This window comes from Vigna umbellata, chromosome 9 (genome assembly GCF_029865625.1).
Source record: "Vigna umbellata cultivar VRB3 chromosome 9, Vumbellata_1.0, whole genome shotgun sequence".
Lineage (NCBI taxonomy): Eukaryota > Viridiplantae > Streptophyta > Magnoliopsida > Fabales > Fabaceae > Vigna > Vigna umbellata.
The window spans coordinates 26,536,717-26,563,690 of record NC_142173.1 but is presented as its reverse complement, the minus strand read 5'-3'; the positions used below and the strand labels follow the sequence as shown (position 1 = coordinate 26,563,690).

Here is a 26,974-nt window from a genome sequence, read left to right as displayed (position 1 = left end):
ATGACATGTATATTTCATATGTTATAATAAGTCATTATATAATCTTCTTTTTCCACTAATTAAGCTTATTTCTATCGGTAATTTAATGATTAAGTATAAAATATTATGAAGAATGATAATAACTATATTGAGAGTATACTTTTAAGACTTGACCTGATAACTCGTTTGTGAGAGAATTCATCCTTTTTAGCAAACACAAGTAAAAAACTATTGAATAAAATATTAATTTTTTAAGCATAACTTATATTATTCACTAAAATTTATTAGAAAATACAACTATTGATAATAACTCATCCGTGAGAAGATTCATCCTTTTTAGCAAACACAAGTGAAAAGTAGTGAAAAGGTATTGAACAAAATATTAATTTTTTTAACATTTCTTATATTATTCACTAAAATTTATTAGAAAATACAACAATTTATATTTTTCATTTAAAAACCTATTAATTTCTATTTTTTAATTTTTAAAATGCATACCTACTCCTGAAGGACTAAACACGTACCCATGTGACACTCTAACAAACAATGATAAACTATCTTTTAGAGAATTTTAACTTCGTTAACATTTTTATGTATATGAATTAATAAATTTGTTCAATGGGAACTGGTGTATAACTTCTCAAATTTTTCATCTGTAAATTTTTCTAGAAATTAATACAACTTTTAAGGCATAACAATTTCGGCAACTAACTTAATTAACAATCAATCGCATGTCTGGAAAAGGGATATGACGATATATATATATATATATAGATGATTTTATGGTTTCTCAATAATACAAACAAGTAAAGGCATAGTTTCAAATACAAATGGCGAATACATGGATGGACTGTGTGACTAATTAAGATGGATATAACCAAATTGTTCCAAAACCTTTGACTTCTTAAAACACTTTATTCTAAAACAAAACAACGCGTTAACGTTGGCTAAAGCTCCTTAGTATCATGCATGCATGAAAGCTTAATGTTTACCCCCTCCTCCTCCAACACCAACACCGACACCAAACCCTCCACCGTGACCCGAACCTCCACCTATGCCACCTCCACCTCCTCCACCGCCACCTCCCCCTCCTCCACCAATTCCTCCACCCCCTACACCACCTCCTACTCCAAACCCACCACCATGTCCTGAACCTCCACCAACTCCTCCACCTCCACCACTACCACCTCCTCCACCACCTCCAATTCCTCCACCAACACCACCTCCTACGCCAACACCACCGCCAAATCCTCCCCCGTGTCCAGAACCTCCACCTAATCCACCACCTCCTCCTCCTCCACCCCCTCCACCTCCACCTCCACCTGCTCCACCACCTATGCCTCCACCAACACCACCACCTGCTCCAAACCCTCCCCCGTGTCCGGAGCCACCACCCAATCCACCTCCTCCTCCGCCACCGCCGCCGCCACCTCCACCTCCACCACCGATGCCTCCCCCAACACCACCACCTACACCTCCTCCAGCTCCAAAACCTCCACCACGACCTGACCCACCTCCAAGTCCAGCTCCTCCCCCGCCACCAAAGCCGCCACCGCCGCCAAGACCACCGCCTCCGCCACCACGACGGCCCAAGCCATCTGGGAATATTTGTTTGTCAAGCTTCTGATCTCCAACAACAAGAGTGGGAACAGTGAAGTGAAGAAGAATGCAGAGAAGAAGAAGAGAGAGAGAAAGACATTTTGGATGGAAATGAGTAGAAAGAACCATAACTGTGTGAAGAATGATAGAAACGGAGAGAATTTATCGAAGTTGGAGATGCTGCTCTTTCAAAATGAGGAGTGTGCTTTATATAGCCTTCGTCCACTACTGGCTGCTATTAATGCTTCCTAATCTTCAAACCGTTGGGGAATTAGCCGCAACATTAAATCATATGAGAGTCAAAACCCAACCACATTGGACTTTTGCTCTATCCATACTACTCACACACTTTGCTTTCAACCATTTTCAACTCAAGCACCGATTTTATTTACTTAATTAAATTATTAGCTTCTATTTTAGTCATTAATTATATCTACGTTTCAATTCCTCTGGTTTGTATCCGAAGCTTTTAAAATATTTGCTAATATATTTTTTTTTGTAACAAAAGTTATTTATTGGATTTTAAAAGTTGATATTGTGACATCCCAAAAATATAGCTTAAAACTATATGCATGTATCATCATTTAATAATATGACAAAACAATTACTGGAAAATAAAGTTAACCTTACAGTTATTACAAAATAAGCATAAAATTTAAAATTTTACAAAAATTCTACACTATTCTAAAACTATGTGCATAATCCGAATGGTTATTACCAAGTTAGGATTATTACCGAATGGTTCATACAAAACCATTGACAAGATTAAACAGTAAATTACTACTAAACGACTGATCTTTCTTCTTCCTCCAAAGCTTGCTCCACCGAGCACTCTTCTACCTCTGCTCACACCCAAAAGTGATCATTGCAAGAGAAAAACCAAACAATAACATAGACAAAACAAGAAATAAGGGTAAACTAATGTAATTTAATTGTATACACATACATACATTTCACACAAGTCCAAACAATGCAAGACCCAACACTACAACATACCAAAACCGAATACAATAATGCATATACAAATCGAATACTCAAGTAGTTATGACCGAACGTTATAATCATGCATAGAAAGAACATTTGACTTGACCATCCGGATTGTATGAATGTGTAGCTACAGGTGTTTTTGCTCTTGTGATGGTGAAACAGCAAGACACCCATCAAGTTACCCCATAAGGTAAGTCCAGTGAAAATTACCGCGATACCCTGATGTTAAAGGACCTCCAGTCATTCTCACAAATGAGTTACTCCTTTCTACTTGAGAATGAGTAATCATAGAATATCAAGATAAACACCAGCTTAGCATGATATCCACATTCATACTTTACAATTCAATAACTATCCACGAGACATTCCACCTTGGAATTCTCTTCCACAGTACTTAAAACATACTCCTCATCATTTAACATACAATATCATTCAACAATCATATCATTAATCATAAAACCGAGAACCTTGTGAACGTTGGAGACTGAATGGTTTCTCACTACCCAAGAATATGACCGAACGATCCATAATAGATATAATAGAAGAAGTAGCCGAATATTATTAAAGACCGACCACTAGAGGAGACCAAAAGCTAATACCAACATAAATGCTAGTATAAGACCGAGCGCTAACACTAGTATAACTGCTAGTAAGATTGAGCACTACCCAGAACGAACGCTAGTATAAGACCGAGCACTACTAAGGAATCACCCACCCACCTAAGACCGAACGGTCATGAACAGGTAAGACTCCAAAGAGACCGAACCCAGTTAATGACCGAGTACCTGAACATGGCCGAACGACCAATCAACGCATGGCCGAGCGGTCAACAACGCACATTTCGCGTTCTTCATAATTCTGCAAAATTACGAAGAACACCAGAATTTATCCAAAACTCAATATTTTTCCAACTTCTAATCCTCCAAACATGATTTCTACACCACTTCAAACCTATCTATGGGTACCTCAACATCTCTAACCTTCCTTCACCAAATTTCACCCAAAACACACCCAAAAATCTGCATAAACTCAACTCAAGAACCCAAAATCAGATTTTACCACTTTTATACATTTTTTACCATCTTAATGATTCTAACAAGTCACAATGCACTCGTTCAAACTCACCTCACTGCTAAAAACCACTCCCAACCTCAAATTCTCATTTTCACCCTCTCACTTCCTCACATTTATACCGGCCAAACGTTTTTCTGCAGAAAACCCAACTCGTTCACAGGTTTCAACCATACACAAGATTTCAAACACAATTCAACCAAACATCTTCTTATTCATACATGCAAACGTCCAAACAAAAATTCCAACATAGAAAAACATAATTGTATTACTAGCTTCTCTTACCTCTTAACTGGACCGAAAAGCTCACAGTTGCAGAACTCGCTCACCACCAAAAATTCTAGAAACCTATGGTTCACCGATTTATGAAAATAGACCAACCAAAAGACTAGAAATGTGATCAGAATTTAAGAGAAGAAGATGATAAACACATGCAACCCGAAACTTGGCTTGTATGTGCCAGAAAACATAATTTCTAAGAAGAGGAAGAACTTACCAGCTCAAAACAAAAACTTGATTGGTTCAAAAGAAAGCTCTTGACACCAAGAAAGTTAAGGCACGACCTGATTGATGATTAGATGAACAGAACGTGATAATTTCTAGAGAGAATTTGTATAGAGAAGAAGGAGAAAATAGAATTCAGAAATTTGGAGAGAAGAGTTGTATGCAGAAAGTGGCACCAATTTTAAAATTTTCACTTATATACTACCGTAAAAAATTGATCGGTCCAATCAGTTACATACACTTGTCTTCCACTTTCTCTAAATTTCTAAATCTTTACATATATCAACCAAATTAGTTAATATTTTTAACAATTAATCAATTACTATTAATAGGTAAAATTATTTTTAAATAATTAATAAGTTTTAATTATACACGTTGATATATAATTCTGTTTTTTCACCTAAATATATTTTATAAAATCATATCGTTTTACGTGAAAATAATAAATTATTTTATTATAAATAAACAGCATTTGATTAAGTACACGAAATCGTATAATTTTAATAAATAAATATTTTACCAATCTCGTTACCGTAACACCATTTATGAAAAATAATAATGATGATAATTTAAATAAATAAAAAAGTTATCGAGTAATAACTCGTTATAAACAAGTATTAATATATTACATCTAATTTAAATATATTCACTAGTAGCTCATTATTCTTGCTTAAAAAATTGAGCTGCCTACATTGTTAATTAAGAGACACAAGTAGCATATTATACTAGAAACGTCCTCTTGTAAATTGTACTAAATAAATACCACTAATTATTTCATTTATACTTTATGTGCGTAAGAAAATTGTAAAATTAACTAATCTTAAAATAAAAAAAATAAAAAAATCATAATCATTATATTAAAATAAAAAAATAAGTTACATACTTCTCTTCCCTCTTTCTTTTCAATCGCAATTTTGCGTATACTTATATCAACAAAACAAAACCATTTATTAATTTACATAATAGTTTCTTGTTGTAATTTTGTTAAATTTTCCTACCTTTTTTTTTTAAAAAATATCCTAACTTTAATTACTTATGGTCTAAATAATATAAATTAAAATATCAAACGGTAGAAAAAAAAGTTCTTATATGAGACTTTATAAACTTTATAAAATGTATGAAATAAATCATCCTGATTCTTTTTACCTTACTTCTCTTACATAAGAGAGAGCTATCAAACTTAGTCTTGTTTTTTTTTTTTTTTTGTATTGTGTTTCTTTATTCACATTTTATACGAATGAAACATTTCAAATCTTGGAAATATATATATATATATATATATATATATATATATATATATATATATATATATATTATTAACATACTGTAATATCAATCAGAATTGGTACTAATTATTAATTTATTATGAGCGTTATTATCAATTTACTGAAAACTCTCTTTTAAAAAATATTACAATTTGATAAAAAAAAAACGTTATGTAATTTAAAATATGATATTTGATCATTTTAACAGTGACATCTCTATTTTCTTGTAAATGTATTATTGTTAGCATGATTTTTCAATGTGTTGTCTTCTTTAATTATCGGTTGTGATACCTTAGTCTGATTTATTGTAATACTATTTTATATTTTTTATAATTAGTTTGGGTGAAGTATATTATTTCTTTATGGGAAAAACAAAAATAGACTTCAAATAAAAGATTTTTAAAAAATTATTATTACTTTTATTATTATTATTATTATTATTTATTTATTTAGCTGTTTGGATGATTAATTTTTTTTTAATAATAATATTTTACATATTATAATGGTAATTTTGACGGAGAATTCGCTACAATTTAATAAAAAGGAAAATAAGGAGGAGATTTAAATTTTTAGAACACAAAAGATATCTTTGTGAATTGTGGAACCTTATTGATGATATAAATAAAAGGTTTCTTGGTGTTGATGATTCATTTAACAAGAAAAAAAAATATCTAGAAATGCAAAAAATATTTTTTTCTTCTCAATATGAAAATTAAGTTTCGTAAAAGATAAGTAAAGTTGGCTAAACATATACAAATATCCAAAATTAAAATATATTTTTAAAAATATTAGTCCTTTGAAATTGATTGCATTTTTTATATATAAATACAGAAACTATTAATTATATAATTATTTACAAAATCATAGAAATCGTTAAGACAGTTTAAAAATCTACAATTTTGTTTATGCGGAGATAATGATATTAAAATCCTAATAAAACAAAGGGATATTAATTACAAAATAAATTAGCATTTGTGATATTTAAAAAAATGACAATTGAAGAAATGTTTGGCTAATATAAATTACATACCATATATTTTGACAGAGTACGATCTTCACTTTTTCAATCTATTATCACATTCAAACATAATATTTAACCTCTTACTAAACTTACAAAATATAAATATCCAAAGATTGTAATTATCAACTTTGATTCGAAATTAAGTTATAGCTCTTGTATATCCTTCCTGAAATATTACACTATATGTTAAAATTATATCTCTTAAATATAATTGCATTAACCTCAAATTTACCTTATAATTGAAGCTAACAAAGCTATATTCATTTGTAACATCTGAATTATCGAAAATGCATTTCTCATTGTAGACCATAGCTAACGAGGAACATTAATAAAAAAAAATAAAAATTACTATGTTTGAAATCACAATAGGATTGAAAATGGTTAGATCATAACTTTAAATAAAAGTAAGAATTAAAATTCATAATTAATGTTTATCCTGTTTAGAATAACATGTTTTTGAAAATTAAAAAAAAAATTGATATTGACCAAAAGTCCTCTTATTTTTTGAAAGGATAATCTCTTATTTAAATATCTTAAACATTTATTTGAAAAAGTTGAATATTATGACGCTTCCGAATTTACAAAAGTGAACAAAACATACACACACACACACATATATATATATATATATATATATATATATATATATATATATATATATATATATAGTTTTATGAGAAAACTTTGTTAACACAACTAAAATTTAAAAATATCAAAATAATATAATTTTTTTATAGTAATATAATAGAAATTAATTACGGTTTATTATAATGCTAAAAATAAACCGCTGATAAAAGTTGTATTTTAGTGAAGGAAATTACTTTTGTAAAAGAGCAACGATATATAAATTAAAAATAAAGAAATAATATTTGACAATTCACATATCAATATTTGATCAAAGGAATCAAAATATAATTTTCTATTTTAATATATGGCAATTTTTTTCATCCGACATATGTGAGGTCTCTTTCTAATTTAGACAGCTGTTTGGGTATATAATTAATTATGTTTTATCATAGTTGACCAATGACTTTGATTCTATGCCTCATCTTATGACTAAGGCATGGCTATACTATTATTTATTAAGGATGCATTTCTACTAACTTTCTATAAAAATATGTTTTTTAAAAGTTAAAAATTATTTTTTTATAAATTTAAATATATAAAAGTAATAAGAAAAAGTTGTCTAGATTATAAATAAGATTGAAATTCATACAGAATTATTTTGAGTTTCGTAAGTTATTTTTTTAATAATTTTATTTCAGTAAGTTATTTATGTCAACTTTATAAAATAATCGTTAATATGAAATTTATATTTTACATATTTATTTTTTAAAATAATATTAAACTATTTTTTTATAAAAACAAATAATTAATAAATTTTGGAAAGTCATGAGATGTGAAATCATATTTATGATTATAATTTATTAGATAATTATTTTATTACTACATTCTTTTAATTTATTGATGTATTATTATACTTATTTATTATTAAAATTTATTATTAAGTTAATCATACAATTTTTTATATTTAATAAGTAATATCTATTTTAAATTATAATAAAGAATACATTTTTACGCGAATTTTGTAACATCCCATTTTAATAGTATAAAACTATCAAAATAAAAACGTTACATAGATGCTAAAAAAATACTAAGTAAACCAAATCTCCTTCAAAGAAGAGATCTACTTATGTAGATCTATCTAAACAACTCATTTGCTACTCCCTCAGTCTTACTGGAACAACTGAAAAGGTGACTCCCTAAGCTCACACCATTGGTAATATATATATATATATATATATATATACACACACACACATACTCTTCCTTACTCCCACCACTTTAAGATCACTATTTAAATCACAATACAACCTCCAAACATATAATTACAAGAGTAAAATGATCTAAAAATATCACACCAAGTATTCAAACATCAAATCACCTTGGATCATCATTTAAAACTCAAACATCACTGAAATAACCAATACAAATACATGTAATTCACTTTATACCACATAGATATATTAAATTCGGATCAACACCATAATCTAAACAAGTTCTAGCTTCCCTTACCTCTCAAAGAAACTATTAAACTCTAAAACGCTCCACCGATTACTTGAACCGCAGGAATACCTAGACGGACCTACGAAACACCAAATTGAAAACGGACAAAATTCTTAAAACTCTAGATGAATCAAGAACGTATAGGAGATGCATGATTTCACATGCAACAATATTAAATTCCTCTAAAACAGATTTGGAAACAGAAGGGAAAAAATGAGTCGAAACTTACTTGCTCTACTGAAGAAACTGATCAGTTAGATTTATAGACCTTGATACCGTGGTCGATTAGGTACCTCTTTATCGTCAAAGAAATGTCTCAGGAGTTAGAAAAGTGGTTTATAGAAAGATCATACTAATAAAACTCATTTATAACAAAATTATTTATAATAAAATCGTTTAATATTAAAATAATCGAGTCTCATTAGTTTTATACTACTACCATTTCTAAAAATATCATTTTAAGGAGTTTTACAAATTTTACTAGAAATTTAGTTTATATAACCTTCTAGAATATGACAACTTAGAGTAAACTAAAAAATAAACTTTTGATTATTAAGGCTTATTATTATTTAACATTTAAGATGTGATTTAATAATTCATTATTTTTATTTTATAACTTTGAGCTAGTTTTACTAAATATTTTTAGTTTATGAGAGATTTGTTATTGATCAAGTTATACATAAATCAATTTTAATTAATGAACATTAATTTTATTTTTATAGCAGTTAAATTTGTACATAAGTATACATTTCTTAAACCAAACACATCTATATAAAATTTTCTATACCTTCCATATAAAAAACAATTTCCTAGAGAAAACAAATTTAAACTAAATTCTATATTAAACAATTAATTAATTAATTTCTTTTTATGAAGTTTGAAATGAAGTTTTGAATACAGAAAATTCCAAACACATGCATGGATGACGCTCATTGGACCAACCCATTTCCTCATTGAATCCACCCCCTTTTCTCCTCTCCGTGTCTTTCAATATTCCTAATTCTAGTCTCTTCTTCCAAAGTGATTCAAAGAAGATGTTGCAGCTACTCTACACTGCGATTTTCAGCGAAATGCTTCTGATTCTCACCCTAGTTTTCAAGACCCCTCTCAGAAAACTGGTCATCATTTCCCTCGATCGGGTCAAACGCGGCCGTGGCCCCATCGTTGTGTCCACCGTGGGCGCCACATTGGTGGTAGTTCTCTCTTCCAGCCTCTACAGCATGGCCAAGATCCAGCAACGCATCCTCGAGGCCGGTATACTCAACCCCACCGACCAAGTTCTTATGTCCAACCACATGCTCGAAGCCTCTCTCATGGGTATGTCTCACAAAACTTTCGTTTCTAAACTCAAATCTCTCTTTTGCTAGGGTTTATGAGATTAGATTAAATTGTTTGAGTTATTTAATTATTTATTTTTGTCCGTGGAACAAAGGAGTACTCTGGACGACTAAATATTTAACTTCGAATTGATTTGTGATGGAGTGATTGTGGGTTTTTGTGCTCTTATCCATATATGAGGTTACAGTGATTGATGAATTTTTAGGAAATTCCGTTGTATTGTTTTTTAAGGTTTAATTACTTACTCATTTGGTCTCGATATCTTTATATCTGAACATTTACGTTTTAGTTCTTATATTTAGAAAGTACTCGACTTTGTCCTAACGTATAATATGGATTCCCGTTTATATATTGGTTGGTTCTTCAGTCCTACTTGCTGTTTTACACAGGTCTGATTTACGTGACAAATGGTGCACGTGGGTTTCACTTCGTATCTTATTTAGTAATGTTAGAATTATGAGTTGTGTGTGAGTGAGTATGAGTTGTGTGTGAGTGGGCATGAATGTGTTCCAACTAATCTTAACTGGTTGTAGTCAGCATCTTTTTCTCCTATAAATGTAACTTGAATAAGCTCTCTAGAAATATATTCTCTGTTTTTAGTCTCAAGTAGTAATTAGCGTAGAATGATTCAGTATTTGACAGGTTGTTTCAAACTTTCATGTGAATGGGTTTTTATTTCGGGTAGAGTGGTTAAAGATAAGGGGATGTACAATCATTGAAATAGTCATCAGCTTACCTTATAATATTGATTGCTTGAAATTTTAAGAGTGTTTGACAGTTATAATAATTTCAATTTTCTATTTGAATTTGAATTTGAATGGTGAGATGTTAAGAAAATATTTGGTATGGATAATCATAATAAAGAATGGAAAATTATGAAATCATGACAAAAAGAGGGAAGAAGAAACAAGCAAGTGATGTGGTTTAGTTGCCCATTTCAGATATTTATTTGTTTCATGATAGTGCTTTCAAACTACATATCTGAAGAATAAAGTGATGGTATGGTGTATCACTATTTATTGTGCATTCTTTAATATGACTAACTATTATCAAGGCTTCGGATGGTCTTCTCATCATGCCCAAATCATCTCATATGAGACTCTAGTCTTTCTTCTTCAATAGGTGTTTGCTTCTACATTCTTTCCAATACATCCAATTGTCTTATTTTCTTATTTTCATCTATTCTACATTTAGGTTATGATCTTGTTGGTACATATTTTTGTTGTGAGATAAAATTACCATGATAGGAATGAGTCATTTGAATGCCCAAAAAATATTTCAATCTGCCTAACTCCTTAATTTAAAATCGGTTATCAAACATGTTTGTAAGGCTTTCAGTCCTACCAGATAATTTCCTAACTATATCATCTATTTAGGCAATTAGTGCTGTAACAACCCTGAAGCTGAATGCTTAAGGATCACCTTGGCTTTGCTTGTACCCCATGGTCTTCATCAGTAGTAAACATGCCAAACCATGCACTAGGAGACTGGTTCAATCCATAGAATGCCTTACTTAGTTTACACACATTTCCCGTCTCGGCTTTAAACCTTGGTGGGACCTGCATGTAAATTTCTTCCTTGAGATTGTCATGCAGAAAGACATTTGTGACATCAAACTGCTGCAAACACCATCCATGGTTAGCTGCGAGAGACAATAGAATTCTAACAGTATTCATTTTTTTAACAGGTGAAAAAGTTTCAAAATAGCCAATCTCATATGTCTGACTATATCCCTTGGCTACTAGCCTTGCCTTATACCTTTCTAATGTCCCATTTGCCTTGTATTTAATAGTGAATACACACCTACATCGAACAAGATATTTTCCTTCAGGTACATCCTCCAACTCCCAAGGTTTGTTCTTTTCTAGAGCAACCATTTCAGTCTTAATAGCATTTTTCTAGTCCTTATTGATCAATGCCTTATCCAAACTTTTTGGAATAGTGACAGTATTTAGATGGCCAAGAAAGCTTTTTTTGACTACTGGATAGTTTGTCATCAGAAAGTGTGACAATGGGTACCTTGGCTTTTGAGTACATGCTTTGACACCTTTCCTTACTGCAATTAGAAGATCCTGAATTTCAATGGCTGCCATATTCAGTTCTTCATTAATGTCTCGTATTTCAGGTATAGGTTCAAATTCATGGACTTATGGTGATTGAATAATAGACTTTGTCCTTTTTCACCAATGAGACTTAATTTTCGGAAAATGAGGTTTTCTTTCAAGGATGAATTATCATTATTTTCCATGCATGAGCTTTCCCCTGAAAATAAGGTTGAAAATATTGTGTATTTTCATTGCAACAAGACACAAGGAATTGTTTTGTTGGAGGATGGTTAATTTGTATCCCTTTGGGGTAGGTGAGTAACCAATAAATATGCACTCAGTTAAATGAGAGTATTATTGTTTAGAGTTTTGGAGGCTATAAGATTGACCAAATAGGTAGCCATAAGGACAACTTCTCCCCAGTACTGATTTGGTTCATTTTTTAAAGGTGATTTTCAAAGAACCTTAGGTTCTGATACCATGTTCAATATAGTAAAAATTATGTATGAAATTAATCTCTCTTGTGTTGAATATACACATAGGGTCTATTAATAATAGAAGAAATATGAGTTAAGTCCAAAATATAAATAAAGAATAATAACAAATTAACTAAAGATAAAGATAAGATAAACAAAAGATATCTATCTAAGGTATAATATATCTAACAGAAACATTTGTTTGTCAACTTTTGAAATAAGTTAGGAAACATAATTTCTAGTGTGTTGAATGATGGATGACCTAAACAAAGGTGCTATAATGAAATTTTTTCTATATTGGAAAGAGTTGTCTATGACATCAAAGACAAAGGAATTTTACTCTTAGTGCTACACATCCTATTGGTGTCCTCTAGACAGGAGAGCCCGTTGTCTTCCTTAGCAAGTCCAATAACCTCAGTTGTTCCTTGATCCTAAAATTGACAATTTGTAGGATTAAAAAACACCAAACAGTATAAATCCGTTGTAAGCTTGTGAACGAAAATCAAATTCATAGATATACATAACATCCTTCAGAATTAAGTTCTGGTTTATCATAATATCTGCTTTTTCAGCAACTGTAATGAATGTTTCAATTTGCACGTGCAATTTTTGTGTTGCTTGGACAAGGTCTATAAGATATAAACCCAATAGATGATCGAGTCTTGTAGTCAATGGCTCTGGAATCAACTATTCAGGCACCTTCTTTAGAAGAATTTAAGGTAATGGAAATTACTTGCGGATGTTAAGGAGCAATTACCCGAGTCTTTAGGTTTTTGTTAAAGTGTCCAGCAGGCGCAAAATTTTAGAATCTCCTCTGTGCTGAACTTTTTGGTGAGTCAAGTTTTATGAGTATCAGACACTTTTGAGGTTTGAACTATGACAATGCAGGCTGGCACAAGAGATTAAACAGGCTCCCAAGGATTTTAGAGCGTGATACCTTGTCAAAAAAATTGTTTCTGATATTATTCATAAAGGAGCAATTGCTATTAAATACAATACATAGATATAATAACTGAAAATCCTATATGATGGATATAATCTATCCTTACAATTCAGGATAGTGTGATCTTATACCATAACTATTTAATATAATGTTAGCCTATCAATCCTCCTAGTCATGAAAGGTAATTAAATCATCTAACTATGTAATTAAAACTGTACAAAGAAATATTAACTCCTATAAATAAGGGTTTCTGACAAATAAGTACAACCTTGTAATAGGTATTTGATTAACACTGATGGACAAAATTCTTTTGAACAGTGAGAAAGAATAATATTATAAAATTTAACTTAGTGGGGATAAAAGTAAAGACTTTAAAGCATAAATAACACACTATAGTGGAGATAAAAATAAGGTTTAATTGCTTCCTTTGTCCCCAGTTTGGTTGAATTGTGTCAAATTCATCCTCATTTTTAAAAAAGTTTCATTGTCATCCTCACGTGGTGTAAAAGTTTCATTGTCGTCCTCACGTGGTGTAAAAGTGTCAATTGAATCCAAACATAGAAAAAATTTGTGTCAAAGTAGTCATTTTTCCTATATATCTGTGTCTTCCTTTCATACAATCAAGTACAGATATTCATTTTACCTTATCCAATTTAAGGCTTTTCATAGCTCCAGAGAAGTGACATATGGAAGGAAGACACAGAGATATAGGAAAAATGACTACTTTGACACAAATTTTTTCTATGTTTGGATTCAATTGACACTTTTATACCACGTGAGGACGACAATGAAACTTTTTTAAAAATGAGGATGAATTTGACACAATTCAACCAAACTGGGGACAAAGGAAGCAATTAAACCTAAAAATAAATAAATGGTAGTTACAAATGGGTATATATCCTTGTTAATTGTCGTCTTTATTTTGCTTTAAAACTGTTAAATTGTAGTGGTGTATTGTTTTATTGTATTCACTCCACTCTCAGTAAGTTCAATATATTAGATCTTATATACCAGTTTCAAATTTTGGGTTTATAGTCTTCATTTTTGGCTTTTCGATGAACTATTATTTTAAGATTCGCCATACTTAGATTTCCTCTCGTGTGTTTTGTTTTAAGTGCTTTCTATGTGTTATGAGGGTAATGAGTTGGATATTTCTTTGTTTACTATAGTCTTTTCTATTCATAGTTTTGCTTATAAAATGTGCAGGGTTTTTGTTGTTCCTCTCTCTGATGATTGATAGATTGCATCACTACATAAGAGAGCTTCGTTTACTCAGAAAGGCCATGGAAGCTATTAAGAAACAAAGCCGAAGTTTTGAAGATGACAAAAATGGTAATACAGAGGAACTGAAAGCATTGACAGAAGAAATTGCCACATTGAAGTCCAAAATTAAGAAACTGGAATCTGAATGTGAGACAAAAGGACATGAGGCTAAGTCTTTGGAAACTGAAGTAGAAGCTCATAAAAAGCAGTCGGAGGGTTTCCTTATGGAGTATGATCGCCTGTTGGAAGACAATCAAAGTCTTCGGAGTCAGTTACAGGCCCTTGACAGCTCTTTGCAATCCTCATAATAAAAAGAATATGTGATTTCGTTGAAATTATCTAAAATAAAACTCTATCATTTGTTTAACTACTGTTTGATGCCTCATACTTTCTTAATGAGGTCACATATGTATAAGTATTTGAAACAGATTAACCCCTGGATTGAGTGAACTTGTTGCGTTTTAAGCAGCTCACATTATATATGAGTTTATTAGCCTATTATTCTTCATAAGATCATCATAAAGGAACAAATATTCTTGTCAAAGTTGAGTTTTGAGTTGTTATATTCATAACTTGGAAAATCACCAGAGACGAATCGAATTAGATAATCTTATAGTTCTAAGAGTGGTGAATCTACCTCTCGTTTCCTAAGAGATTACAGAGTCTAATGCAACAATTTACTAATTCAATTGGTTCTTTCAGCGCACAATGTCTTGTTTATATTGATATTCTTTTCTATTTATGAAATTTTGTAGATTGAATTATCACTTAACAGTTATATCTTATTGTCCACTAAAATTGTTCTATGTAAATACTACTATTCGTTTTAGTTATTTTTTTCTGGAAAAAAGTATCTATTTTAATTTTACATCTATAGGTGCATTTGATTTCAAGTTTTTTAGAAACTAACCAGCTGTTTGAACATACCTCTAACATAATTTTTATCATTTTCTCCTCATTCCAATGTGTGATTTTTCTCCGTTCTCTTCATCTTCCAGAAAAAACACTCGTCGAGCATGCAATTGAGCTACGAGCTGAACTTAAAATGCTGCATCCGATGTGTCGATCCTGTTTTCTACAATTGGTTAGAACCATTTTTAAACTGGTAATTTTATTGGGCCCCGAGTAGAGGGAATAACTTGACATCACATAAATGGTTGTTTATAAACTTTAGAACGGAAGAATAAAATTGAAGAAGGAAACAGATTACTTATCCAGAAATTCCAGTCTCAGTTAGCTCAACGGCTAGAAGATCTGCACAAGGCTGTTGCAGAACCTGTAATGGAACAAGATATGCACTCTTTCGTATCAACAAAGGCAGAGGTGGGTTTCCAATTGCAATGATGCTTGTTATTTGTCTTATTAGATTAACAAACATGTTATTGTTTCCCTCTTTCAGGCTATTGAAAATCTTAGAGTACAGGTAGGACAACTAAAAAGATATGTATGGTTCCCGAATTAGAGTTTTGGACAATTTCGCTGAAGAGCTAAAAGGAAATAACCAGTTAAATTTTGGAGAGTTGAATTCTGAAGTAGCCATGTCTATCGTATACCCGTACGGGCGAATGATTGATCGGCCGGCCAGAGTAAGGCGGATGGACACAAATTCTATGCAACTTTTAATCAAATTTAGTAGTGAATCTTACTTATTAGGTATTGAAGTTTGATTACGGCTTTCCTAATCATAAATTTATCTTGAAAGCTATAAATACAAGTATGCGCTAAGGAATATGTGATTATATTTATTGTAAATTTAAAATTTTATTCTAGTCCCTATTAATTAAATTACTAACTTAAGCGTCGGAGTGTATGTTGGATTGTAAACATTGAAGACATAGAGGAATTGAACTAAATATACTCAAGATAACATAAGTTGACCAGGAAAAAAGTGTGAAGAAATGTTTGACAGTGATTCTCGACTCCGTACCCAAATCACCAAGCATTCATCGGCCTCTGAGGATGTAAGCGTCTGACACTTTATAAGTTGATTGATTCAACGTGAGTTTCTTTGTGCATTTACTATATTTTTTGGGTTTTGTCCTTCTTCGAAATGTTTGTTCATTTTCGTCTTCTTAATTTGGAAACTCGTATTTTTAGTCCTTAAAAAGCAACAACGTTAGATTTTCTGTGAAGTGACTAACGGCGAGCCACATGTGATGCCAGCTTCGCTCATAACTGTGTGCCACGGTTCTCTTTTTTTCAGAAATCAAAAAATCCCAATTGCCAAGAAACCCTAGAATCACCATCCTTCTCGCATCGGACCACCACATTGTCACCAACAACCACCATGCATCGCGTCTCACGCCTCCACATGAAATCTAGCAACCTGCAAACAAAAAACCACAAGTTTATGAACCCTAGTCGCGCAAGATTCACTTGAATCAGAAATTGAAACCAGAAATGAAAGCTGCACGAAAATTGGTATCACATATTAATCATCACAGAGAAAGTGGAATTGGAAAGGGAAAGAGAACGACAAAGTTAGTGAGAAAAATTAGAACCACAAGAAGAAAACAATCAAAAACTCAAAAAGAAAGGATTACAGGACTCAAAAGAGTTAACTCATCAAGCAATATGGGAAACTAAGAAAAGAAACACTCATCACCACAAAACGACAAAGCTATGGAAACACCCACAACCCAAATCAGAGTAAAGGAAAAATCTTTTCACCAACAAAAGAAAAGGGTTGAAGAAAAATCTATCAAAACCAAAAAACCCCCCAAAATCATGATCGAGAAAGATAAGAATTCACAATCCCAACATCAATTTCTGAGCGACTACACATAAATTAACAAAACATAGAAGGCCCAGGTTAAAATTAACAACTAGGTTCGTCTTTTTCATGCTCTACATGGAGAAACTCGGTGCTTTTGGTGCTCCCGCTTCTTAAGGAAACGAGGTTGGTGCTCCCTCTTAGAGGCTGGTTTGGAAGAAGTGTGTCGGTCGGGAAATCGAAGCTCTGCCACAAAACAGTGTTGTCGGAGGAATCTTCGAGGAGTATGAGGTTGCCGGTGTCATACAAATGTAAGCGGACTTGTCTGGATGAGGTGGCGGTTGATGATGGCATATTTTACCATGATTTCAGTGTCGAATTGAGAGAAAATATCAACTATTTCTTAGCTTTTTGCCTTGTAAATCCTAGTTTTCTTTTAATTTCTTAAGTGGTTTCATCTTAAACTTTAATGATTCATTTTCATCACTAATCGCCATTGTTTAGTATGTTTTGGTCATTTACATCCAAGCTTGTATGCCAAACTGAAGATTGAAAAACCATATAAGCAAGAATGAAGGTAAAAGAAGAAGTTTTGTGAGCAAAGATAAATGCTGAAGCTGGGGTGCGATTGGCGTGCAGTTGAGCCCCATTCGTCCAGACTTGTTGTAGCTGAGGTGCAGCTAGCATGCAGTTGAGCGCTAGCTCTCTGCCGCTAGGGTGTAGCTAGCGTGCAGCTGAGTGCCAGCTCTCTGGAATGTTGCCGTTGGGGTGTAGCTGGCGTGCAGTTGAGCGGTGGCGACGCTGATGTGGAAAATTTGGTCTATTTAGGGCTGAAATGCAAGGGGATCTACATCTTTTGCTGCCCAAACACCATTTCTCTCATTTGGAGCTCTTGGAGGCGAGCTAGGAGCTGTGGGAACAATCCTTCTTCACCCTTGGGTCTTCTTCCTTCTTCCATTTCCACCATTGTTGTAAGCTTGAGCTTTCCATTCATGGAGGGCTAGTTTCATTGTTATTGGGGATTGATGTAGCCACCGAGCTCTTATGTAAACTACTGTGTTTTGAATGAATATATGTCTCTTTCATTGATTGTTAGTGTTTAATTCCTTTTCTTAATGCTTGTTGTGAAGTTGCTACCCATGACATGATTTTAGGGTTTGCTTGATATTGGGAAATGTTGAGTAAATCTGAACTTGGATTAAACACCTAAAGGAAATAATATCTAGGGATAGAACTAGGACCTTTGGTTGTCTTAGATCTCAATTCTTAATGCGGAAATAATTGTTAGGTCTTCCAAGGGATTGGAGCCTAGTAAGGAAGTCTAGGCTCTCTCTACCAAGGAATTGAGTTTGAGTAATTTTGTAGATTGACATTGGCATATTAATGAAGAGGAAGTGATTTTCTATACATAAGAGTGAAGTAAGTGAAATCATACCCCCAACAATACCATTCCATATCATTTATAATCTTTCCATTTCCAAGTGTTTGAGTATCTAAGATCACTTTTATCATTTATGTTTTATGTTTACTTTAATTGCACTAAAACCCAAATTATGAAGCATTCTTTAGTCTAAGTTAGTTGGAAATTATACGATTGTTTGGTGACACGAGTCTCTTGAGAAACGATATCCGGTCTTACCGGTTTTATTACTTGAAATGATTTGGTATACTTGCCAAAGTCTCAACAGCAGTGTCGGTGGACCACACTTGCAACTGACCGGCGTCGGTGAGTATGAGGTTATCGGTTTGTAGTTGCTCATTTCTGAAAAAAAGAGCAATGTGACACACATTTATGAGCGAAGCTGGCACACACGTGGCTCGTCGTTAGTCACCTCATAGAAAATCTAAGGTCGTTTCTTTTTAATGACTAAAAATAAGAGTTTCCAAACTAAAAGGACAAAAATCAACAAACCTTTCGAAGAGAGACGAAACCCAAAATAACATGATAGTTCAAGGGCTAAAAGCGTATTTAACCCTTCTTTTAATTTTCTTGCAAGGTTTATATCATTTTGGACCTCTATTTCATTTTCTTTTCTTGGTTAATTTTGTTGTCCTGTTTCTCTTTGTTTTTAAGATTTCTTGTTGCTTAGAATAAGATTTTCCAGATTTTATGTTTCCAGTTCATAATGGGATTTATTCTTGGTAATTAAATGTATAAAAATATACTATTAATTAGTAAAATAATATGATAAATTAATTAAAAATAATATTATTATATTAATGATATATATCTTCATACTGTATCTTGTCTCATTATTTATACAGTCATGTCAAAGAGTCCAAAGAATAAATCAGACAATTTGTCTTAGATTTTCAACAAAAGTTTAATAAATAAAAATCCAAGGCTTTGTATGATTAAAATAAGACAATAGTTTTTGTATAACTGCACAAAAAAAACACACACACACACACCCACACACACACACACACACACATATATATATATATATATATATATATATATATATATATATATATATATATATATATATATAACGTTCATAGATATAAACAATTATTATATATATAAACTTGCATATGATATATTATGTTCTATATTTAATTAGTAATTATTTGAAGTTTTCTATTTTCTATTCAATCTCATCTCCATGATAATTTTCTTATTCCAAAACTAAAAATGATGAAAGGAAACCCAGATTCATATACAGGAATAAGCGATGACATAATTGCAGATGACATAATTGCATCTTCGATTCTTTATAAATAAGAAATAATGAGTTGGACAACTATTACTTTGGAGATCGTTGCCAACTTTTATTTATTAAAAAACTGAAATCTGAATGTGAGGCAGAAGGACATGAGACTAAGTCTTTGAAAACTGAAGCAAAAGTTCACGAAAAGCAGTTGGAGGGTTTCTTATGGAGTATGATAGCTTCTTGGAAGACAATCAGAGTCTTCGAATCAGTTGTAGGCCTTGAGAACTCTTTACAAATAATAAGAAGAACAAACTCTATTCTTTGCGTTTAACTCTTGTTTGAATGCCTCGTACTTCACATTTGTATATACTAAGAGTTTGAAACATATCAATCCTAGATTGAATGAACTTGGTGCACTTTAAGCTGTTCATATATTATGTATGAGTTTATTACCCTATACTCATATTCTTCCTAATGATAAGATGATCAATATTCATTTTCAAAATTGAGTTTTGAGTTATTATATTCATAACTGGGAAAATCAATGTAGATGAATCGAATTAGATAATGTTATGATTATAAGAGTGGTGAATTTACTTCGTTTCACAGAGTCTACTCTAACCATTTACTAATTCAATGTCTTGTTTAAATTGGCATTATTTTCTTTTATGAAATTTTGTAGATTAAATTATCACCTATCTGTGTATCTATTTTAATTTTATATCTATAAGTGCATTTGATTTGTCATTTTAGAAACCGTCTTTAGTTTTTTAAAGTTGTAAAACAAAAGACTTGATGTGCAGGTCCATAATTATAGGCTTTTGGTTCAAAATCATGATTTTGAAAGTATAAAAACGTTTTCCCCGTTAGTTCTAGTCGGAAAACACCATTGTCCGAAAACAGAAAACGTCGTGAACTGATTTTGGTTTATTTTTAATTAATCTTTTTCAAAAATAAAGTGATTTTGAACGGAAAAAACTAACTGATGTTGAATGAGAAATTGTAGCTGAAACTGTTTTGTTCTTTTAAAGAAAACCGTTTCTAAAACAACGTGAAAAGAGAATGAAATGACCATTGGTCTTATAAATGCTTCTCACAATCATTACGATTTACAGTTACTAGTGAGCCCTAGCACATCTCATTTCACGTGACAGATGCTGATTCTTCGTATACGTTTAACAAGAGAAAAAAAATATAGCCTATGCTCTTTTTACCTTCTTTTTTATTGTTACCATTAACTTTGACTCACATAACTCATGGAATGAGAAATCATTAAACAAACAGCCTCTGCTTTAAACGTAATTTTTAACTCTGCTATAAATCCCCTCAAACTTCACAATTCAAAATTCATCTCAAACATCAGTAATTACAAAAGAAATGGCATCATCCAAATTCTTCTCCTTCTCAATACTCTTGCTATCCACAACAGTGCTTTACGTAACTGAAGCCCAAGAGTCTCTTCCAAAAACCATGGTTTTGTATCTCCAAGAAACAGTAAAAGGACCCAACTCAACCGTTTCTCCGATCATTGGCCTCACCGGAAAAGATTGGTCCTTCCACCAATTCGGAACCATATTTGCAGTGGACGACCCTGTCATGGTGAGCCCAAACCAATTTTCCTCTGTAGTGGGCCGGGCCCAAGGCCTGCTTGTAGTGTCGGCCCAGGATGGGGCCAATATGTTTGTTTCACTTTCAATTGTGTTTACGAACTTGCAGTACAGTGGTAGCAGTATAGAGATCCAAGGCGTTAGTCGTCAGTCTGAGAAGTACAGAGAACTCTCTGTAGTCTCTGGAACTGGCAAATTTCGATTTGTAAAGGGCTATGCTGCATTTCAGACCACATCCTATGATGCCCAAACTTCACATTCCACCATCTCTTTGACTTTAACTTTCCAATGATCTTCACCATATTTGGATTTCTAATAATAAACTCATGTTTGCTTCTTAACGGTGTATCAAACCACAAACCCCAAAATTTATGTCTTACCCACAACGCTTAAGAAATTGGAAAATGTTTTTTTAACCACTTTTTGATTAAATTTATGATTTTGGTATGTTAATTACGTTTAAAACAACTCTAAACAAATTAAATGAAACATGTAGTAAATGGAAAAATCTCATGGGAATGGACAAATATTTGTAAGTTCTATATCGATTAGAGATATAGTCAATTTATAATATATAAGTTGATATAAATTTTATTTTATAAACTGATTTTGTGATTTTGTGAGGTTAAATTAAATTTAAAGTTCACTTTTTATATTTTTAAAACGGCAACGATGATAACATTATTGTAAAAATATTATTGAGTATTATAGTAACATGTTTGTCTTAGACTAATAATTATATTTATAGGATTCATATTATTGAATTTAGAGAGACTGGAGTGTTGGTATAAAAAAAAATTTAGGTAACTTTAGTTAATTTTTTTTAATGGTTTCTTTTATTTATTTACTTTTGAATAATTGAAGTTGGTTAACTAAAGCTTCTGAATCCTTCTCCATGTACTTGGAATTTAAATAAGATTAGAATATAGTTTATATGATTCTCTGAAAAAATTAATAAAATGAACTCTATTTTCACATTTGTAATTAATTAAGGGTTGGAAAAGTTGAAAGTGAAAGAGGTTGTGACAAGAGGGAAATGATTGAAGTGTAATGTAATAAATAGTACCGATAAGGATTGAAGAAGTACAAAATCCAATTATAGCACTAAGTGACCATAATTGTGGTCAAAACAAGGTACTAACCAGCGATGGTAATTTTACTCGTGGATATGGGTATCTGCAAGCAAAATATGCGGCGAGTAGTAATTATCCGCAGATATTTATTATCCACGGATAACGGATAGTAGATATTTTAATACCCGTTTTTAAACGGGTCGGGTACGGGTAGTATACTACCCGCCCCGTGGGTATCCGTTATCCGCGAAAAATTAAAAAAAATTATATATTTTTTAATTAAAAATAAAATAAATATTATTTTATTAGGTTAAATTTAATTAAAATTAAATTTTAATTTATATTTAATTCATATTATATTATATTATATATATATATTTTTTAATTTTATTTTAAAAATGTATTAATTTTTTTTATTTTTTGCGGGTATCTGCGAGTACTCACAGGTTTTAAAATACTCGCGGGTACCCGCGGGTTTTAAAATACCCACATGTATTTTTTAAACGGGTACCCGACGGGTAACGGGTATAATTTTATCCAGCGGGTCGGGTTGCGGGTAGGCACTACCCGTGCCCGATCCGATTCGTTGTCATCCCTAGTAGTAATAAGTGGTGATAATAATAACAATATTAGGATTAAAAAAGAAACAGATTTAATGTATATTACAATTACAAGTCTCTAAACTATATTTTAGAATTTTTAGAATTGCCATTTAAGTGTTAAAAGTTAAAAAAAATTCTATCTTCAAATTATTTAAAAAAATATTTTTCATTCTTAAATTATTTCATGTAATTATTTTGTTATTGTATTTCATGAAAATCAAGTAAAATATTCTTTAAATAAACGGTAATTACTTTATTTAGTTTCTTAATACCAATTTTGATAAAATCATAGAAATGAAAGGAGTAGAAGTTAAACTATGAGCGTGATGGTAACAAATTTATTAAGTTTAAATTCCAATTTTAAATTCAATGCGTTTTGTTTTTCTTAATTTCACTTCTATGACAAATGATAAATCGGAATAACAACATCATGTTTATATTAACCAAACAAGTTGGAGATGTGAATTGTTTAAAATAAACTTACATGATGTGATTTGTAAAACGCGTGAAAAATAATTATATGGAAAGACGGTGATAAGTATTGTCGTAGTGAAGTACAGCACTGATTATTAGAGTTCCTTGTTATGGATTAGTGGTGATGTGTTGATTGTTGATGTGTGCATAATATATGTTTATTAGTTTTAATATTTCTTTTATGTGCAAATGCGGTGTGTATTAATATTTATAATATTTGTTGTGCGTGTGATTCATAAAAATTAATTAAAATGAGGAGAGTGAAATTAACGTATTAATTAAGGTAGTTTATGAACAATTAAAATAAAATATATTATGCATGGATTTAACAAAATCAATTAGAATAAAAATATTAAGATAAAGTATATTATCTATGGACTTATGAAAATAAATTAAGGTAAAGATAATTTTATTTTAATAATAATGGACTTTTACGAAGATTTTAGAAAAATAAATTTGAAAGGGTCAAGTATGTCTCCTATTTATATTAAGTTAAAATAGAAACCTTAGAGAGAAGAAAAGAAACAGAAAACGCTATGTAACCGTAGGGGAGGTTTCAGAGGAGGACATAATTTTTTGCCAAAGGAGAAGACTAGGAACTAAGTGATTAGGAGGGCTTAGAAGATTTGAAATTCTTTGTTGGATTAGAGGTAAGGGGAGCTAGCCTTCAAAATCTATGTGTGTATAATTGTTTAATGATGTATAAATTCTTATTTGTTGGAAGTCTCAACATGGTATAGAGTCATGATTAAAACCTATCCTAACCGGTTTTGTGGGGTTGAGTTAGGCTTAAAGTTCAATTATAAGATTATTCATTATATTTTTGGGTGAATGCCATAAGATATGGTGTAGCGTGTCATGTACTTTTCGTTATCAATCAATTAATGCTGTGTTGTATGTGTTTTTATGAGTTGTTAATTGCTGAGATTGAGTTATAATAATTTAATTATATGATTGAGATTTTCGTATAGGAGTTGTATGTCTTCGTAGCGATACAGTTCAAGTATTTAAGCGACGATACTATGAAGACAGTGCATGTTATGAGAATACTTTATGGCTAAATTAATTTTAACTGTTGCGTTGCCATTGTGGAGAGATGCGGGATTTTAGGTATTGTTAAGCCAATAAAAATGTTTAAGAGTGGTTCAGTGCTAAATCTTGTTTCACGTGGGTTTTTATTTCATAAACCCTAAATCTTGTTTTTCTTCGGAATTAAAGTGGTGCCTGGAAATATATCTTTATCACGTTGGTTTTTCTATTATACATGTTAAGGTGCTTTTTATTTATTTCCTAAATAGCAACCAGGAGTATTAATTTCGATTGGTCTCAGTTAATATCCTTACTAGAAAATATTTTCTTAGACAAAGGAGTTTCACTTTTATCAGTGGATTGATTTGATATTGGCAGCAGCTAACTTTTAGGATTGATATTTAATTATCACACACGGGAAGCAGACGTAAACTTTTGGCATAATGATATTTTTTTAGATATATATTTATACTATAAACAATATAGCTTTTGGTGAACTTTAGTATAAAGATTTATATATATATATATATATATATATATATATATATATATATATATATATATATATATATATATATATATATATATATATATATTACAAACAATATAACTTTCCGTAAAAGGTGATGTTTTAATGATTAATAATATTAATAAAATAGATTTATTTTATTTAAGAATGGTTTTGACATTTTTAGAGTGGTGTTCAATTTATTGTGTGTTTGTCACTAGTACAGTAACACAAATTGGCACCGGTTGCTTTTGTTTATAGGCACCGGTTCTACAACCGGTGCATATTCAGACGAGGTTAAAAGTGTACATTTTATGCCTCGATTATGAACCGCGGCGTAAAGGATACGATTACGTCTCGTTTCATTATAACCGATGTCGTAAGCTTTTTTTTTTTTTATCCTGCTACACTCTTCCACCATTTTGAAACAATTCACACAAGATTAAACAGAACCCTCATCATTTTTTTGTAACATGTTTCATCTGCAAAAGAGACCAAAAAACCCAATTCAGAACAGAGTCAAAGCTGGATGATGAATCTATGTTCCCCCTCCTTTGAAGTCCAAGAGTCCATAACTGAAAAATTGAACAACAAAAATATGCATGTTAGAAGATCAAGAACGAGATTGACAGATCCAAAATGGTGTTTCCAATCTCTCTGGATCCAGAAAGAACACCAAGACAAGATCCAAAAAATTTTCACTTACCAAGCCACAGGACCACTGCTGCGATGACCACTGCCGCGATGACCAGGACCGTGGGAGCGTGGGAGCAACTGCGGCAACAGAGACAACGCGCCACGGCGGTGCAGCAAGAACCCAGCGGGGAGGCAGCGGCAGCAGGAAGACCACGCGACGATGGCGGCAGTGGCAGTGACGTTGTGGACGCAGCGGGAAGGCACCGGCGGTGACGTTGTGGAGCAGATCTGGAGCGGATCTGAAGCGGATCTGGAGCGGCTTGGTGATTTAGGCTTGGCGATCTGGAGCGGTAGATCTGGAGGAGGCAGCGGCGGCAGTAGCGATAGCAGCAGCGGCGGAGGCTAGAGCGCGGAGGGGAAGAGGGAGAGCGCGGAGGGGAAGAGGGAGAGGGCGGAGGGGAAGAGGGAGAGCGCGGAGGGGAAGAGGGAGAGCGCGGAGAGGAAGAGGGAGAGCGCGGAGGGGAAAAGGGAGAGCGCGGAGGGGAAGAGGGAGAGCGCGGAGGGAGGGGAAGAGAGAGAGCCCGAGAAAGAAGCACACGCTCTGCAAATGTAAGAATGTGCAAATTAAAAATCAAAACGTGAATAGGCAACGGTCCTCTCTCAACCCGAGGCAATAGGGTCTTTTTACGCGCAGTATAGGCTTCGGGTCTTATTTAACCGAGGCAATATCACCGTATAGGTTTCAGGGTCTTCTTTTAACCGAGGCAATATCATCATTCTGCCTCGGGTCTAGATATAACCGAGGTATATAGTCTTTTACGCTTCGAGTTTTACTTAACCGATGCGTATATGGCGCGTTAAATTGCACTTTTTCTACTAGTGTGTAGAAGTAGTTATAAATGAGTATTTTATTAGGTAAAAGTAGCTGATATTTACTATGTGACTTGTGTATTTTTAATTGATACTTTGGACTTGAAGTCATAGTGTTTTATATGGTATCATGATCTTTTGTAAGAAGTTGTATTTTTTTATATGTTATGATGTTTCCAGATGTATGGTGTTGTTAGATACTTGATGTGTGTTTTGAAAGTGTCTCCATGAAATCGGTGATGTTTGC

General features: G+C 32.2%; 1 protein-coding gene, 1 long non-coding RNA gene and 1 pseudogene across 3 annotated transcripts; 2 read left to right on the top strand and 1 right to left on the bottom strand.

Moving 5' to 3' along the window:
- Nucleotides 1-9,405: 9,405 nt before the first annotated feature.
- Nucleotides 9,406-15,069, top strand: LOC124842598 (uncharacterized; annotated as a pseudogene). Its single transcript, XR_015782255.1, has 2 exons — nt 9,406-9,810; nt 14,502-15,069. The product of XR_015782255.1 is annotated as an uncharacterized LOC124842598 (transcript).
- Nucleotides 15,070-21,274: 6,205 nt separating this feature from the next.
- On the top strand, nt 21,275-21,869 carry LOC124821957 (pterocarpan synthase 1-like). Its single transcript, XM_047293894.2, has one exon. The coding sequence runs from the start codon at nt 21,306-21,308 to the stop codon at nt 21,825-21,827; it is 522 nt and encodes a 173-aa protein (XP_047149850.1). The 5' UTR covers nt 21,275-21,305; the 3' UTR covers nt 21,828-21,869.
- A 3,578-nt stretch (nt 21,870-25,447) lies between these two features.
- Nucleotides 25,448-26,589, bottom strand: LOC124821956 (uncharacterized). The gene is made up of 2 exons (XR_015782365.1): nt 25,928-26,589; nt 25,448-25,796 (listed from the first exon to the last, which is right to left on the bottom strand). It is a non-coding gene; the product is annotated as an uncharacterized LOC124821956 (long non-coding RNA).
- Nucleotides 26,590-26,974: the final 385 nt, after the last annotated feature.